The sequence below is a fragment of the Symphalangus syndactylus genome, chromosome 20 (genome assembly GCF_028878055.3).
Source record: "Symphalangus syndactylus isolate Jambi chromosome 20, NHGRI_mSymSyn1-v2.1_pri, whole genome shotgun sequence".
Lineage (NCBI taxonomy): Eukaryota > Metazoa > Chordata > Mammalia > Primates > Hylobatidae > Symphalangus > Symphalangus syndactylus.
In genome coordinates this window covers 20,203,845-20,220,951 of record NC_072442.2, presented here as the reverse complement: position 1 = coordinate 20,220,951, position 17,107 = coordinate 20,203,845, and the positions used below count along the sequence as shown (strand labels likewise).

The following is a 17,107-nucleotide window of genomic DNA, read 5'->3' as shown; positions in this document are numbered from 1 at the left end:
TGTAAAACTTTTTGTTAAATCTAAACAAGTACTGATTGTAAGGGTGAGGAAGAAGTCTTTAGTAATAATCTGGAATAAAAATTAAAATGGGAGTGAGAAGTAGAGATAAAGATTTTGTCCTATTTATGGAAAGGATATTATAGACCATGATTAACTAGACAGGAAAAGAGTTATGTGTTGAAATTTTCAAGTGAGTTATAATAGTTGTGAATATTTTGAAATGTTTACTGGATGTACTAGATACTGTTTTAAACATTTCACATGTAGTAAGTCACTGAAACTGACAACCACTTGAGGAGTATACATTATTCCCCTTTTATGTGGCTCATCCAGTGATGATGAGAGAAAAGATAATATTTTCTACCGTGAATTTTTGCTTTTAGATTCTGCAGTTTTTTGCAAGTAGTTTAGGTTTGAACCTGAATTTTTGCTTGTGACTTTTCTTCATTTTCATTTATTTTACTGAGAAAAGAGAGAAGGATTTAAAACATGCTGATAACCTTAAAAGCTACTAAAGTCCTTTAGGGAGGTAAAACTTATTGTCAGAAAGCAGATGAGTTCAACTTTTTAATTAGCAAGTTCAGATTGCTGGTTTGCCAGAGAACCAGGGTCATGCACTTTGCCGGCATGAAGGAAGGCAGAGTGCCTCTCGCCTGCCAAGGGAGCTGAGCAGTGGGGCTGTGGGATAGCAATCCAGTTTCTGCAGCGTGCCTGAAACAAACACACCAGCACTACCCATATGATGACCCAGATGTAGACCCCTACTATAGTTTGGTGTAACGAATTTGAGAGGTTTCTGATTTCACTTTTTTTCATGTGACATTGTTTGGTGTTACCTCTGTCTTTATATTAAAACTTTTTCGTTTGGCTTTGATCTCTGCCCCCATCTAGCAAGTGAGTAGGCTTTAAATGATTTCCTTTCATTCATTCTGCAAATATCTATTGCCTCATAGTATGGCAGGCAACATGATGGGCACATGGTATATAGTGGGGAACAAAACAAAGTCCCTGCCTTCATAATAGCCACAGACTAGGGAGGGAGACTGACATTAAGCAGATAAACCCACAAATCAGTATGATTACAAGTTGTGATGAATCATGTGAGAAAAGAATAAATAAAACTAGTTGCCTTAGAGAGAATATTGGGGGTAGGGGGTTTGTTGATATACAAAGATCAAGAAAAGACTAAAGGATGAGAAGGAGCCAGACTTTCAAGGACTAGATAAAATACATTCCGGGCAGTGGGAACAGCATGTGCAAAGACTCTGAAGCAGGAAGCAGGCAACCGCATTACAGAACCCCAAAGAAGTCAATATGATTGATGGATAGTGAGGAAGGAAAGCAGCCAAAGACAAAAATGATTTCAAGCTTTTTAGAGAACTACTCTGACTGATGTATGCAGAATGGATTGGAAAGGAAATGGAAAACAATTTAGGAGTCTGTTGTAAACTAGAAGGTGGCTTGCCTTTGAATTGAAGCAATAAAGATGAGGAGAACTGTTAAATTTTAAATATATTTTGGAGGTAGAGTCAATAGAACTTGATGATGGATTAGAAATCATGATAGAGCAGGGAAAGAATAAAAATATTCTCAGGATCCTGGCTTTAGTAACTGGGTAGATTGAGGTAGGAAAGACTGAAGGAGTAATTAAGATGCCTTCAAGACCTGTATAGACATTGGATATATAAATCTGAAGCTCATAACTGAGGGCTAGACTAGGGATAACACACAAATTGAAAATATATGTTTATATTTTATATACTTATAAAATGTATGTATTTTTGTTTTTATATTTGGAATGTTTTATTAAAAGTAAGTGGACTAGATGAGGTAATGTGGGGAGAGAATACATAGAGAGAAGTCCAGATCTTAGCCTTGGGACACGCCTGCATTTGGGGGTGTAGTAGTAGCCAGAGTAGCCAGAAAATCAGATTGACAAGATATATCCAGAGAGGCAGAAGGAGAGCATGCTGTCATGGAATCTAAGAAAAGAGATACGTCAAGAAGAAGGAAGTAATTAACTGTAATTAGGGAGTAATTAACAGATGCTGCCTATATATCTACTATCTTAACAAGAAATATGAAAAGCCCTATGAATGATTTATATTCCTTTGGGTATATACCCAGTAAGGGGATTGCTGGGTCAAATGGTATTTCCGGTTCGAAATCTTTCAGGAATCGCCACACTGTCTTCCACAATGGTTGAACTAACTTACATTGCCACCAATAGTATAAAAGTGTTCCTATTTCTCTGCAACCTTGCCAGCATTTGTTGTTTCTTGACTTTTTACTAATTGCCATTCTGACTGGCATGAGATGGTATCTCATTGTGGTTTTGATTTGCATTTCTCTAATGATCAGTGATGTTGAGCTATTTTTCATATGTTGGCTGCATGTATGTCTTTTTTTGAGAAGTGTCTGTTTATATCCTTTGCCCACTTTTTAATGGGGTTGTTTGATTTTTTTTTCTTGTACATTTGCTTAATTTCCTTTTAGATTCTAGATATTAGTCCTTTGTCAGATGGATAGATTGCAAAACTTTTCTCCCATTCTGTAAGTTGTCTGTTCGCTCTGATGATAATTTCATTTGTTGTACAGAAGCTCTTTAGTTTAATTGTCATTTTTGCTTTTTTTGCAATTGCATTTGGTGATTTCATCATGAAGTCTTTGCCCATGCCTGTATCCTGAATGGTATTGCCTAGATTTTCTTCTAGGGTTTTTATAGTTTTGGGTTTTACATTTAAGTCTTTAATCCACCTTGAGTTAGTTTTTGTGTAAGGTGTAAGGAAGGGATCCAATTTCAATTTTCTGCATATGGCTAGCCAGTTCTCCCAGCATCATTTATTAAATAGGGAATCCTTTCCCCATTGCTTGTTTTTGTGGATACATGCACAGGTCTGTTCATTGCAGCACTATTCACAATAGCAAAGACATGGAATCAACCCAAATGCCCATCAATGATAGACTAGATAAAGAAAATGTGGTACATACACACCATGGAATACTATGCAGCCATAAAAAGTAAAGAGGTAATGCCCTTTGCAGGGACATGGATGGAGCTGGAAGCCACTATCCTCAGCAAACTAACACAGGAACAGAAAACCAAACCGCCCATGTTCTCACTTATAAGTGGGAGCTGAACAATGAGAACATGTGGACATATGGGGGTGAATAACACACACTGGGGCCTGTTGGGGTGGGGGTGGGAGAGTGGAGATCATCAAGAAGAATAGCTAATGGATGCTGGGCTTAATACCTAGGTAATGGGCTGATTTGTATAGCAAACCACCATGGCACACATTTGCCTGTGTAACAAACCTGCACATCCTACACATGTACCTCAGAACTTAAAAAATAAAATAATTATTTTAAAAAAAAAGAAAAGACCTATGAGAAAACTTTAAAGATTCATGTAAGGCACAAAGCAGACTAGATCAAGTGGGAAAACATCTCTTGTTCTTGGATAGGACAACTCAACACCATATAAAAATTAATGGATTCACTGAGTGCAGTGGCTCTTGCCTATAATCCCAACATTTTGAGAGGCCAAGGTGGGCAGATCACTTGAGGTCAGGAATTCAAGACCAGCCTGGCCAACATGGTAAAACCCCATCTCTACTGTTAACACAAAAATTAGCTGGGCATGGTAGTTGCCTGTAATCCCAACTACTCAGGAGGCTGAGGCAGGAGAATGGCATGGACCGGGAGGTGGGGGTTGCAGTGAGCTGAGATCGCACCACTGCACTCATAGATAGAGCGAGACTCTGTGTCAAAATGATAATAGTAATAATAATGTATTTAATGTTCCAACTCAATAAAACTATCAAGGGTGCTTTGGGTCTTTAAAAACTGTTTATTCACTGAATTCTGGTTTTTTTGCCTGGAACTATAAAACTTGATTCTGAAGTTCATGTGGAAAAATATGTGTGCCAGAATAACTAGAAAGACCTTTAGAAAAGAATTAGGAAAAACATTAAAATATACTTGTATCCTCTATAATTAAAACCATGTGGTAGTTATGCACAGATGGACAGACACAGCAATGAAACAGACTAGAAAGTCCAGAAATAAACTGAAGCACATATGATAAAGGCAGCATGTTAATCACAGAGGGGAAAGATGGACTTTTTAATAGTGTTGGAACAGCTAGACAGCCATTTGTTAAAAGATAAAATTAGATCCATACCTCACACCATATACCAAAAAACCCTCTAAATGATCAGAAATCTAAATGTGAAAAATGAAAACATACAAGTACTAGAAGAAAACATAAATGCATTACTCTGTAACCCAAGTGAAGAAAGCCTTTCATACAATGACTAAAAATTTAGATGTAATATAAGAAAAAAAACTAAATTTGACTACATGTGTTAAACAACTTTGCATGGTGGAAAAAGCTCTGTGATAGACAGCCTTCTAAGATGCCCTCTACCTCCTGGTAGCCATGCCCTGTGTAATCCCCTTCCTGTGAGTGTAGGCTAGACCTAGTGATTTGCTTCTGACAAAGTAGAATATGGCAAAAGTGATAGGATGTCACTTTGAGATTAGACCACAAAAGACTGTGACTCTGTGACTTCTGTCTTGTTCACACTCATGCTCATGAAGCAAGCTGCTGTGTGGTGGGCTGCCTTATGAGAGGCCCACATGGCAAGGAGCTGTTGACTGCTCGTATGCAGAAATGCAATTAATTTTTGTGTGTTGCTCTTATGTGCAGCAACACTGCTTAATTTTCTTTTAGTTATAATAGTTTTTTTATCTAGAGATCTGCTTGATTTCCTTTGAGGAAAGTTACATTATACATAAGTAGTATCCATTTTGTTTTTCCCTCAGTCATTTACCAATTATGTCTTGGTCTCACTATGTCAACTAGACCTCCAGAGCAATGCCGAGCAGGACCCATGACAGAGCCACCCTTCTCTTGCATCTGTTTGTAAAAAGAATGTTTCTAAGGTTACTCCTTTATGAACAATATTTGCCGTAGGATTTTGGCAAATAGACTTTACGAGCTTGAGGAAGTCCCTTCTATACCTAGTTTAGTAAGAGTTGTTATCTTAAAGTGTTTTATTTTACTGAAGCCTTTTTTTGCATACCTTATGAGGCTAATGAAATTCTATTGATAGTTTGCTAAGATTTGGTTTTCTATGAGGTGTCTTGCATTTTATTGAATAGTTTTCTATTGAGATGACCATATGGTTTTCTCCCTTAACCCTGTTTCTTTTTTTCATCCAGGTATAAGATGATCTCTGAATTCACCTGGCCCAACCATGACCTTCCTTCAGACAAAGAGGCTGTCAAGAAACTGATTGAACGGTGTGGTTTTCAGGATGATGTAGCTTATGGGAAGACCAAAATTTTCATTCGAACACCCCGAACATTGTTTACCTTGGAAGAACTCCGTGCCCAGATGCTCATAAGGATTGTCCTCTTTCTACAAAAGGTAATTTTATATTTTATATATAAGGATAAGATTTTGCTTTTAAGTTCTTAAAAATTTGTTGCATATTTTCTTTAATTCAAGAAATATTACTGGAAGGTGTGTTGTTTTGTGTCTATGCATATCTTAAAATGTTTTCTGTTGCCTTCACACATGGAAAACTTACTTGGTTACCCAAGTTCAAAATTATTTTTGCCCAAGTTCAAAATTATTTTATCTTCAAAACTCTGAAGATAGTTTGTTTTTAAAGTTGGAGAGATGTCTGAACCAGTCTTTCTGTCCTTTACTGTTAACTGTGTTTTTTCCTTCAGCTTAAATGCGTAAAGGACTTTTTTTTTTTTCCCCCGAGACGGAGTCTCACTCTGTCGCCTAGGCTGGAGTGCAGTGGCGCAATCTTGGCTTACTGCCACCTCCACCTCCAGGGTTCAAGTGATTCTCCTGCCTCAGCCTCCCGAGTAGCTGGGATTACAGGCACACACCACCACACCTGGCTAATTTTTGTATTTTTAGTAGAGATGGGGTTTCACCATGTTGGTCAGGCTGGTCTCAAACTCATGACCTCGTGATCTGCCCACCTCAGCCTCCCAAAGCGCTGGGATTACAGGCGTGAGCTACCACGCCCGGCTGCGTAAAGGACTTTTAAATCTTGTAAGTAAAAAATGTTGCCAACATGTTTGAAATTGCCTCCTTCACCTATCATTACCCACTCACCACCACTTGACCTCAGTGCTGACTCAATGCTCGTTAGTTGATGGTGCTGTACCTGTCATCATTGATCTGTGCAAGGCCCCTTCTCATTTCATTCACTCATTCATGTATTTCTTTTTATCCCCCATACCCTTTCCCATATCTTCCATATGAACTGAAATAATGCAAAAAATTGTAGAGCTATATGAAAAATCATGTACCTCTGTGAGGATGTCCTTGGGATATATACCTAGGAGAAAAGTTGCTGGGTCATAGGGCATGTGTATACCTAATTGGTATAAATAGTGCCAGGTTGTCTTGCATGAGCCAGTTTGCACCGCCAACAGCTGTATATGAGGGTTACTGTGTGCCATATCCCTACCAGTATCTTCCAGCTACCTAAATTTTGTCAGATTAATAGATAGAATGATATCTCATTGTTGTTTTACTTTGTCTTTCTCTGATTACCTTTCAGTTTGATTATCTCATTAAATGCTTCTTTGCTTGCTGTGTTTTCCTGTAAACTGTCTATTCATATTCTTTGTCTGTTTTTCTACTCGAGCTGGTACTTTCTTGTTGGTTAGCAGAAATGCCTTCAATATTCCAAACATTAACCTCTTATTTACTTTAGTCGTTATGTGTTCTCCTATTCTGTAAGCGTTCTAATGAACTTTATCCATAAGATGCTTTGTGGACTGAATTCTTAATTTTGACATAATCAAATTCTTCAATATTTTGCCTTACAGTTAGTGATTTGGAATTTTCTTTCAGAAGGCTTTTCATGTCTTTCAGTCACAAAGATATTCTGTATTTTCTTCTATGAACTGTATGGTTTTACCTTTCACATTTAGGTCTTTAATTCATTTATAATCCACCTTCATACATGGTTTTACATAGGAAACTAGTTTTATTTTTCTCCATATGGTGAGAAAGTTTTCTCAATATCATCTACTAAGCAATGTGTCCTTTTCCCATTGATTTGCAGTGCCACTTTTATTATATATTAAGTTCCTGTGTGTAGATAGGGAATAGTTTTATTCACACTTACACACACACACACATCTTGTCTCTGTGTGCTCTATTCTGTTCCATTTTTCTATTTGCCTATTTTTGCACTAATGCAACATAGCTTTTATTATATATATTAGTGTATTCGAGGGTTAGTTTATATTTTCTACTTCTTTATTAAGGTTGATTAACCTATACATAGACCTTTATTCTGCAGTATACATTTTAATGTGCATAAGTTTATTAAATTCAATAATTTTTATTAGGATTGAACTGAATGTAGATTAATTTGAAATGATTAACATTTCTACAATATTAAATCATCTTATTAAGAGTGTAATATAGGTTTACTTAAATCATCTTTATTGAACTTTAGACTTAGGCGCTATGAATTCATGGTTAATTCCTAGGTACTTTATTATTTTTGTTGCTGGTGTGATTTTTTTTATTATATTTCCTACATGGCAGTGTTAGTACAGAGAAATAATATTGACTTATGTTGCTTTATCTAAATCTAGAACGAAACTTTCTTGATTTATATTTGTTGATTCTGTTGGCTTTCCTAGGTAAATAATTATATCATGTATAAATAATGAGTTTTTTCTTCCAGTTGCCAAGATGTTTCTAAGTGTTGGTTTCTTTTTATTTATTTTGCCTAGAACTCAGGAAAACATTTGGACTAGAATACTAAATTCTGTTTCATCCTAAAACATTTTCCTTCTATTAATTGTTTTTTTTAATGTTGCTTTCATTCAGTTCTATTTCTCAAGAATGCTTGTAAATTTTTCTGTTGGATCTCTGTTTTCTGCCATAGTAAATTATTTTCAAGTATCTGTTCTTCTCTGTCTTCAAGTCCTGGAGTCCTTACCCTTGGATCTTAAGTACTTACCTGTAGGCTTGTTTTAGGGGTTTTTTGGTAGATTCCCCCGCCCGCAGATCTGTTACTATGCCTTTTTTTCTTTCTACCTATTCAAGAGATTGATTCAAGCTCTGAGTTAGACTCTGAACCAGGGTGACCATACCTCTCAGTTTGCTTAGGACAGTCCTGGTTTATGGCAATTGCCTGTTGTGACTGTTAATAGTACCCCTTTTACTCTCAAAGTGTTCCAGTATGGATAAACTACATAATCACTCTACCCTGGAACTCACTTTCTGTCTACATGGCGCCTGGTAGATTCCTCTTTTTAAATCTACGGCGATAGTTTGTTTACTTCCTTCACAATTGTCAGTGTCCCACAGACTTCAGTCTGTGGCAGCTCTGCTAGCCAAAGATGGGCCCAGCTCATACATAAAAAGATAAAATTCCAGGTGTGCTACTAGGGCTGCAGCCACTAGGCTTCTTCCTTTCCTATTCTCTCTGACAGCACTGTGCTTCTAGAAATGCACGGTGCCATTACCAGTCCCTAACTCTGCTTTTTTTCTGGTAAGAAATTAGTCTCTGTCTAGGAAAGAGATTCTAAAAAAGAAGGGACAGTGGCTTCAAAAATTATCACATATGCAGTGAAGGGAAAGCTGTCCAGTCTCCTCTGTGAGACAGATCTCACATTTCTTCACCATAAGGCAGTGGAGTAGGGAATATAAGGGTCTCCTTCCCTATGCTCAAGAAGACCATTCCAGGGTATCTTATGTGTGACCTACTGATTATGTTTTTTTAGATCAACTCCACAGGCCGTAAAATTAGAGGAATTTTCTCTGGGCTTTTCAGAATGGGTCATCAGTCACCTAAACATGTGATGTGTGTTTTTACTTTTTCTGTATCCTTACAGAAATTTAATGGGAAGTTAGGAGAGACAGTATCAGGAACTGTTATTTTAAACAAGAATCTCCAACAATTGATTTTTATTTCCTTTTAAAATAAAAAATAGCTGTACTGATAATATAAATAAATTATGCTCATTGTAAGAACAAATTTAAAACGCACAAAAAATATAACGGAAAATGTGAAAAAGTCACCTAAAACCCCACCATCCAGAAGTAACATCATTAACATTGTGGTGGCCATCCTTTTTGATATCTTTCTGTGCATGTAGACAAACATATCTAATATAAACAATATCATAGTTCATATGAGTGTATTTCTATGATCAACTTTCTCTTTTTCTGCAATAATTTGTACTATCTTTTTCCCCACGTTTGTCCTCTCTACCCACATTTCTTCTCACCCCCTATGTCGAGAGTCCTCAAGACTATCCTGTTTTGATGATTCACTGGAAGGATTCACAGGACTCAGCATAGTGTTGTACTGATGAGTAGAATTTATTACAGCGAGAGGATCAAAGCAAAATCAGCAAAGGGAAAATGCACAAGGAGTGAGATCCAGAGGAAACCAGGAGCAGGCTTCCAAGAGTCTTCTCCCAGTAGAGTGGCACCAGATGCACTCAATTCCTCCAGCAATGAGCTGTGTCAATACATGCCAAGTGTTGTCTACCAGGGGAGCTCCTTAGAGACTCGGTACTCAAAGTTTTTACCAGGAACTGGTCATTTAGGCACCTTCTGCCTATCATATACCAAAATTCCAGATTCTCAGAAGGGAAATCAGATATTCAGCACAATCTACATTATTTGTGTAAACATAGTTTAAACACAGTAAACCAATCTTATTACTTAGGGAAAGTTTTGTATCAACGTAGGGAGCTGTTGACCAGCAAGTTGCCAGACACCAGCCAAGGACCAAAAGACAGACCACTGTAAGCATAGTAGTCTCAGGCCTTCTATGTAAACTCTTTTGTGGGGACCCCCATAGTCTTCCCTAAACTTTAATAGACATCTTTATACTTGTAGCCTTCCATACTGGTGCCTTCGTTTCTGTGCACTGAATTCCCAGGAGTGAGATTGTTAAGTTGAAGAGTATATATGGTTTTAATCTTAAGAAATCATATTTCAACCCACAATGCAAGTGAACTCTTCTCTAAATTTTTGACCACAGTGGCTTTTCCCAGGCTTTTTAATTTTTTCACTTCAGAGCAATAAGAAATGATACCTTGTTTCTACATTTTTTAATTTCCATGACTACCCTTGAGTGTGTGCTTATTGGCTTTTTGGATTGCCTCTCTTGTTACTTATTCATATTCTTGGCCCATTTTTGTATTGGGTTGTTCATCCTTTTCCTATGAATTTGTGGGAGCTATCTGTATATAATATGCATTAATATTATGTATTACAGTTATTTTTGTTAGAGTTGTCATTTGACTCTGTTAATCGTAAACTCTTCCATGTGAAAATTTTCACTCTCAATATAATGAAATTTGTCTTATTTTTCTTCATAGCATCTGGGTTTCTTCAAAAAAAATTTATAGATCTGGGGGGCCGGGCGTGGTGGCTCACGCCTGTAATCCCAGCACTTTGGGAGGCCAAGGCGGGTGGATCACAAGGTCAGGAGATCAGGACCACCCTGGCTAACATGGTGAAACCCTGTCTCTACTAAAAATACAAAAAATTAGCCAGGTATGGTGGTGTGCACCTGTAGTCCCAGCTACTCAGGAGGCTGAGACAGGAGAATGGCATGAACCAGGAGGCGGAGCTTGCAGTGAGCTGAGATCATGCCACTGCACTCCAGCCTGGGCGACAGAGTGAGACTCCATCTTAAAAAAAAAAAAAAAAAAAGTATAGATCTGGAATTTATTTTTGTACATGATTTTGTTCCAGGTGAATAACTAGCTGTTTTAATTTTGTTTATTTAAACAATTCTCTTTTTTCCACTAAATTGAAATTCCACCTTTGTTCAGTGTTAATCTTCCATACATTCATGAATGTATTTCAGGGCTCACCATTTTATTCTACAGTCAATTCCTATGGCAGTACCATGCTGTTTTTGTTATAGTACAGCATAATAGATTTTAATATCTGAGAACCTGGCTTTAAGTGTATTTTCATACCTTTTCTGTGCCATAATAGAGATTTAGGCCAGGTGCGGTGGCTCATGCCTATAATCCCAGCACTTTGGGAGGCTGAGGCGGGCAGATCACTTGAGGCCAGGAGTTCAAAACCAGCCTGGCCAACTATGGCAAAACCCCATCTCTACTAAAAATACAAAAATATACCTGGTGTGGTAGCGTGCACCTATAATCCCAGCTACTCAGGAGGCTGAAGAACGAGAATTGCTGGAATCTGGAGGCAGAAGTTGCAGTGACCTGAGATTGTGCCACTGCACTCCAGCCTGGATGACAGAGTGAGACTCCGTCTCAAAAAAAATTAGAGATTTATTGGGAAGTTGTAGAAGGGACAGTCAAGAATGTTGACTGTATTAGTCTGTTCTCGTGCTGCTAATAAAGACATACCCAAGACTGGGTAATTTATGAAGGAAAGAGGTTTAATCGACTCACAGTTCCACATGACTTGGGAGGCCTCACAATCATGGCAGAAGGTGAAAGGCGTGTCTTAACATGGTGGCCAGCAAAGAGAGAGATGAGAGCCAAGTGAAACAGATTTTCTCTTATAAAACCATCAGATCTCATGAGACTTATTCACTACCATGAGAACAGTATGGGGGAAACTGCCCCCATGACTCAATTACCTCCCACTGGGTCTCTCCCACAACATGTGGGAATTATGGGAGCTACAATTCAAGATGAGATTTGGGTGGGGACGCAGCCAAACCATATCATTAACTAAAACCAGAACCTCCAAAATTTATCGTTCTTAGAGAGATACAAACTGTGTTACTTTCCGATGCATAAAAAAATGTATAATCTTCCACTATCATCATCTAAACCATTAACTACTCAGTATCAAGAATTACAGATAATCGGCCGGGTGTGGTGGCTCATGCCTGTAATCCCAGCACTTTGGGAGGCCAAGGCAGGGGGATCACGAGGTCAGGAGTTCTAGACCATCCTGGCTAACACGGTGAAACCCCACCTCTACTAAAAAAAAGTACAAAAAATTAGCCGGGCGTGGTGGTGGACGCCTGTAGTCCCAGCTACTCGGGAGGCTGAGACAGGAGAATGGCATGAACCTGGGAGGCGAAGCTTGCAGTGAGCTGAGATCGCGCCACTGCACTCCAGCCTGGGCTACAGAGTGAGACTCCATCTCAAAAAAAAAAAAAAAAAAAAAAAGAATTACAGATAATCTGTTTAGTGCATATTGTTCCTCTTAGTATACGGTCAGCCCTCTGTATACACAGGTTTCGCATCCTGTGAATATTGTATTTTCTATCTGCATTGGGGTGAAAAAAAAAATCTGTGTATGAGTGGACCCACACAGTTCAAACCTGTGCTGTTTAAGGGTCAACTGTACTCAGTCGTGTACTTGATATTGTAAGGAATTTGTGAAATGAGTAGAAAGATCTCTTTTTTTAAAGAAATAACCATCTAGATTGCAAAGACTGTTTTATTGATTTTATAGTGGATAAGTTATAGCAATACAAGTTCATGTCGAAAAATGAAAAAATATAATTTTATATTATTTAAAATATGTTATTTTATATTCAACGCAAATTTAAATTGTTATATCACTGTTGTGTAATACTTTTTTGTTATATCTTTACTTTCTACACATTTATTGCATATTTGTAATAGCTGACTTAGTCCTTCATAGGATTCCTCAATCTGCATTTCCTCAGTCTACTATTACCGGGCATTTAGTCATTTCCAATTCTTCACTCTCACGGGTCTCATTGCGGTGCACATCCCCGTTTACCTAGAGCAGTGCTTGACAAATACTAACAATTCAGTGAATATTAGCTGCTGTTATTCCTACTAGTGCTGCTACTACTACCATTGACTATTTCTAAATATCCTTGATTATTTTGTTGTAATAAATTCTCAGACACGAAATTGTTGTTTTAAAAGATGTACACTGTTAAGGTTTTCTATACCCATTTTCAAATGGCCCCTAGAAGGATTGTACCAATTTATGCTCCCACCAACTAATGTGAGAAGGAGTTTGTCTCACTGATGCACTGGTTATTTTCGTTTTTTAAAACACTCTTTGTGAATGACTCAAAACCTGAATGTTTTGTCTGAATATTGAAAAATGTCTTATAAAAAGCCCCAGTTATACTATACCCATTAAAAGAAATGAATCAATATAGCCAGTGAGATTTTTATAAAGGTCATTCTTCTCTACCTTTCATAATGCACATTTGATTCACTTACCCACATACCCTCTACATTTGAGTTTGTGTGTGTGTTCCTTATATCACATTTGAATGAGAAATCACTAAGATGGTATTTCTACAAGGCACTGAAGAAACTATGTAAGTTTTCAAAATTACAGCTTTAAGAAAGGAGATGCTAAGAAATCAGTAAAGTATGTTTTCATTTCAGCAGCAAACACGCGGATGGAGCTGAGTTGAAGTATACAGTGATTTAGCGTATTATGAGATAAATCTGTCCACACAGATTTTGTTATTTTAGCTTTTTTTCTTCTTCAACCTGGGCCTTTCTGGTTTGGGATTGATCATTCATCTTCTATGTGTCATATTCATTAATTCCCAGAAAATAGGACACTTACTTGTTGCATGGCTGGGGAAATCCTGAAAGAAGATTGTAGTTTTAACTTTTTTGGTAGATATATAGTTTATATTTATGTTCTCATTCTAGGGAATCATAGGGCAAGATCAAAATTGTCAATAGCCAGGCATGGTAGCATGCACCTGTAATCTCACCAACCCAGGAGGCTAAGGCAGGAGGATCACTTTAGCCCAGGAGTTCAATACCATCCTTGGCAACATAGCAAGACCCTATCTTAAAAAAAAAAAAAAAAAAAAAAAAAAAAAAAGCAAAAGGGATCAAAATTTATATATAAAGTTATGTTAAGAATGGATTCTCAAAGGGAGATAGAAAAGAATTGAGAAAGTTTGTCTTTTGTATCCATTAACAACAAATTTGGACAGGTAGATAAATTGAAAGAATAGATTTCTTGACCCACCTGTAACACAAATAGGTGCCTTTGTGAATTGTTTTTATTTGGGGGATTTGGCCTTTTTAAAAGGGCATCTATAATTAATTATAGACAGAGATCTTAATTGCTCACTGTGTCACATAGTTGAACCATTTCAGATTGCATAGCTTTGATTGTAGCTCTAGGAATAGAATCAGCTCTTCCAGTGTAGTTAAGGGGGCAAGGCCTTTCCTCTGTCACTTACTGAAGGCTACTAAACATATAAATTATTTCTCAAAATGGTAATGTCTTAAGACTCTAATCATTTTCCTCTGAGCAATTTGTAGGCAACTTAGCATCACAGTTACAGCTTATGAATTCTACAGCAGCAAGAACTGTCAACTCTTTGGAAATTTAAATTATGCTACCCCTTACCTGCTCCATGTTCCATGCTATGAGTTTTCCAGTTTTTATTTCAGGCCTAACTGTGGCTCGCAGCTTGTAGCATCCATGATACAGTGAACTCTGGGGTCCACAGTGAAGCTTGAATTTGAAGTCAGTTGGCGGTCTTCCATTGTAGTTGTGTGAAACTACAGACATGTCTTTATAGGAAATAATAGAAATACTTGCTGTAAATATTCAGATGCATTCAGTCCCCAGAATTTATTTTTGCTTATCTGGTAGATTCCTAGAGGATGATAGTAATTTGATTATTAAATCATTGCAAAATTGATGCAATTCCAAAAGCAGAATAGCATTGGGGGGCAAGGAAGGACAAAGGAATGAGTGGAGAAGAAAGTCTGCAGAAAGGCATGAAAGAGAAAAAGATATGAAAAAGATAAAGCCAAGAACAGGGAAAAAAAGCCTCAAACTAGTGAAATAAAATATTCAAGATATAGGCTAAAATTATATGATTGTTTCTAATTTTATGTGGAATTCAAGGTGGCATTATAGGGTAGTTAGGGATCTTTTCTTAATTCAAAATAATAAACATTTGACATTCCCCTAGCAAACTAATATTATGAAAATATTATTCAAAAATAAGGCTATGTGATTTTATCGATAAATCAGTGCATGCATAATGTATATACAAATAACAGCCACACCATGTACATATATGCACACAAGTATAATAGTGGGAAAGGAAATAACAGAAAAATGTAAAACTCAGCATCATTTTTGTGCTGGTTCATGCGAAAGTTTTTTTCTGTTCTTATATCAGGATTAGCTGTACTTCTCCTGGGCCACTGTCCTCGAACTGGCAGTCATGTTATGGGGAGGAGCCAGGCTGCTGTGTAGCCTCCTTGTGAGCTTTCCTTAAGCAATGATGTTAGCCTTGAAATATTCCTGCACTTAATGGAAACGTTTCTAGTGGTTTCTACTTTTGATTGATACTGGTTGACATAGATACATTTGAACATGCAGACATGCTAAGGTAGTCATCTATTCCAGTTGTGTTAAGAGTACTGTACTTTGGCAGGGCATGGGGGTTCACGCCTGTAATCCTAGCACTTTGGGAAGCCAAAGCTGGACTATTACTTGAGGCCAGGAGTTTGAGACAAGCCTGGGCAACATAGCGAAACCCCATCTCTACAAAAATAAAAATAAAATATTAACTGAGCATAGTGGAGCACACCTGTAGTCCCAGCTACTCAGAAGCCTGAGGCGGGAAGATCACTTGAGCCCAGGAGTTCCAGGCTATAGTAAGACATGATTGCGCCACCGAACTTCAGCTTAGGTGACAGAGTGTGACCCTGTCTCTAAAAAAAAATGAAATAAATTTTAAAAAGAGTACCTTAAAAATCAAGAATAGATGAATTATATCAAATTACTTTTCAACAGATATCAAGATGCTCATGTCATTTTTTTCTCTTGAATTATCAATACAGAGAATTCTAACCAATTTGATAGCAATATGATGTTTGCCTAACAAGATAAAATGGACACTTTTCCTTTTTTGTCTGTATTTTGGAACAGTCTAAATAGCCTTGGAGTTAATCTGTTGAGGTTAAACTCCCTTGTGAAGCCATCTGGAAGGGGGTATTTGTTGGAGCATAACTCTTCAATAGCTTACTCTAGTTCTTTGTGATAATTGATCTGTTTTTATTTTGTGGGACTAATTTTGGTAATTTATATTTTCCTAGAAAATCATTCAGATTCTCTAATGTAATTGAACAGAATTGAACAAAGTAGTCTCTTATATTTTCTTCTCATTTCCCTTGAATCTGTAGTCATTCCCTCTTATCATTTCTTATTTTGTGAATTTAATTTATGCTTATTATCTTTTTTCTTTATCAACTTTAGTTGATGTATTGTATTATTTTTTCCTCAGAAAATCACCTCTGATTTATTTATTCTACTATTTTATTTTTCTTTTCTTTTTTTTTTTTTTTTGAGATGGAGTCTCACTCTGTCATCTAAGCTGGAGTGCAATGGCGTGATCTCAGCTCACTGCAACCTCTACCTCCTGGGTTCAAGCGATTCTTCTGCTTCAGCCTCCCAAGTAGCTGGGATTACAGGTGCACACCACCATACCTGGCTAATTTTTGTATTTTTAGTAGAGACAGGATTTCACCATGTTGGCCAGGCTAGTCTCAAACTCCTGACCTCAAGTGATCCACCCGCTTTGTCCTCCCAAAGTGCTGGGATTACAGATGTGAGCCACTGTGCCCAGCCCATTTTCTGATTTCTAATTTGTTAATTTTTTTCTTTAACTTCATCAATTCCTCCCCTTTTTGGAATATAAAGAGCAGAGGCAATCAGTTTATCTTTCTCCAACTTCTGGAATTGAACACTTCATTCAGTTTTTTCTTTCACATTTATTAGTAATGAACTGTGAAATTTGTTGTGGATCTGCTTCTGCTGTATCTGTAGCAGGGGTCCCCAGCCCTTGTGCCACGGACTGGTACTGGTCTGTGGCCTGTTAGGAACTGGGCCCCACAGCAGGAGATAAGCAGAGGGCAAGCAAGCTCTGCGTCCTGTCAGATCAGCAACGGCGTTAGATTCTCATAGGAGCAGGAACCCTGTTGTGTGTGAAATGCCCATGCAGGGAGTCTAGGTTGTACACTCCTTGTGAGAATCTGATGCCTGACGATCTGGTGGAACAGTTTCATCCCGAAACCATCCCCTACCACCTCCCAGTCCATAGAAAAACTG

The 17,107-nt window shown here is 37.6% G+C and overlaps 1 protein-coding gene across 8 annotated transcripts in view; it reads left to right on the top strand.

Moving 5' to 3' along the window:
* MYO1D (myosin ID) overlaps positions 1 to 17,107 on the top strand; it is a 378,547-nt gene that overhangs the window by 158,067 nt on the left and 203,373 nt on the right. For all 8 annotated transcript variants that reach the window (XM_055258294.2, XM_063628497.1, XM_063628498.1 and 5 more), the window contains exon 16: positions 5,230 to 5,437. In XM_055258294.2, the coding sequence (XP_055114269.1) occupies positions 5,230 to 5,437 (208 nt within the window). The remainder of the gene's footprint in view (positions 1 to 5,229; positions 5,438 to 17,107) is intronic.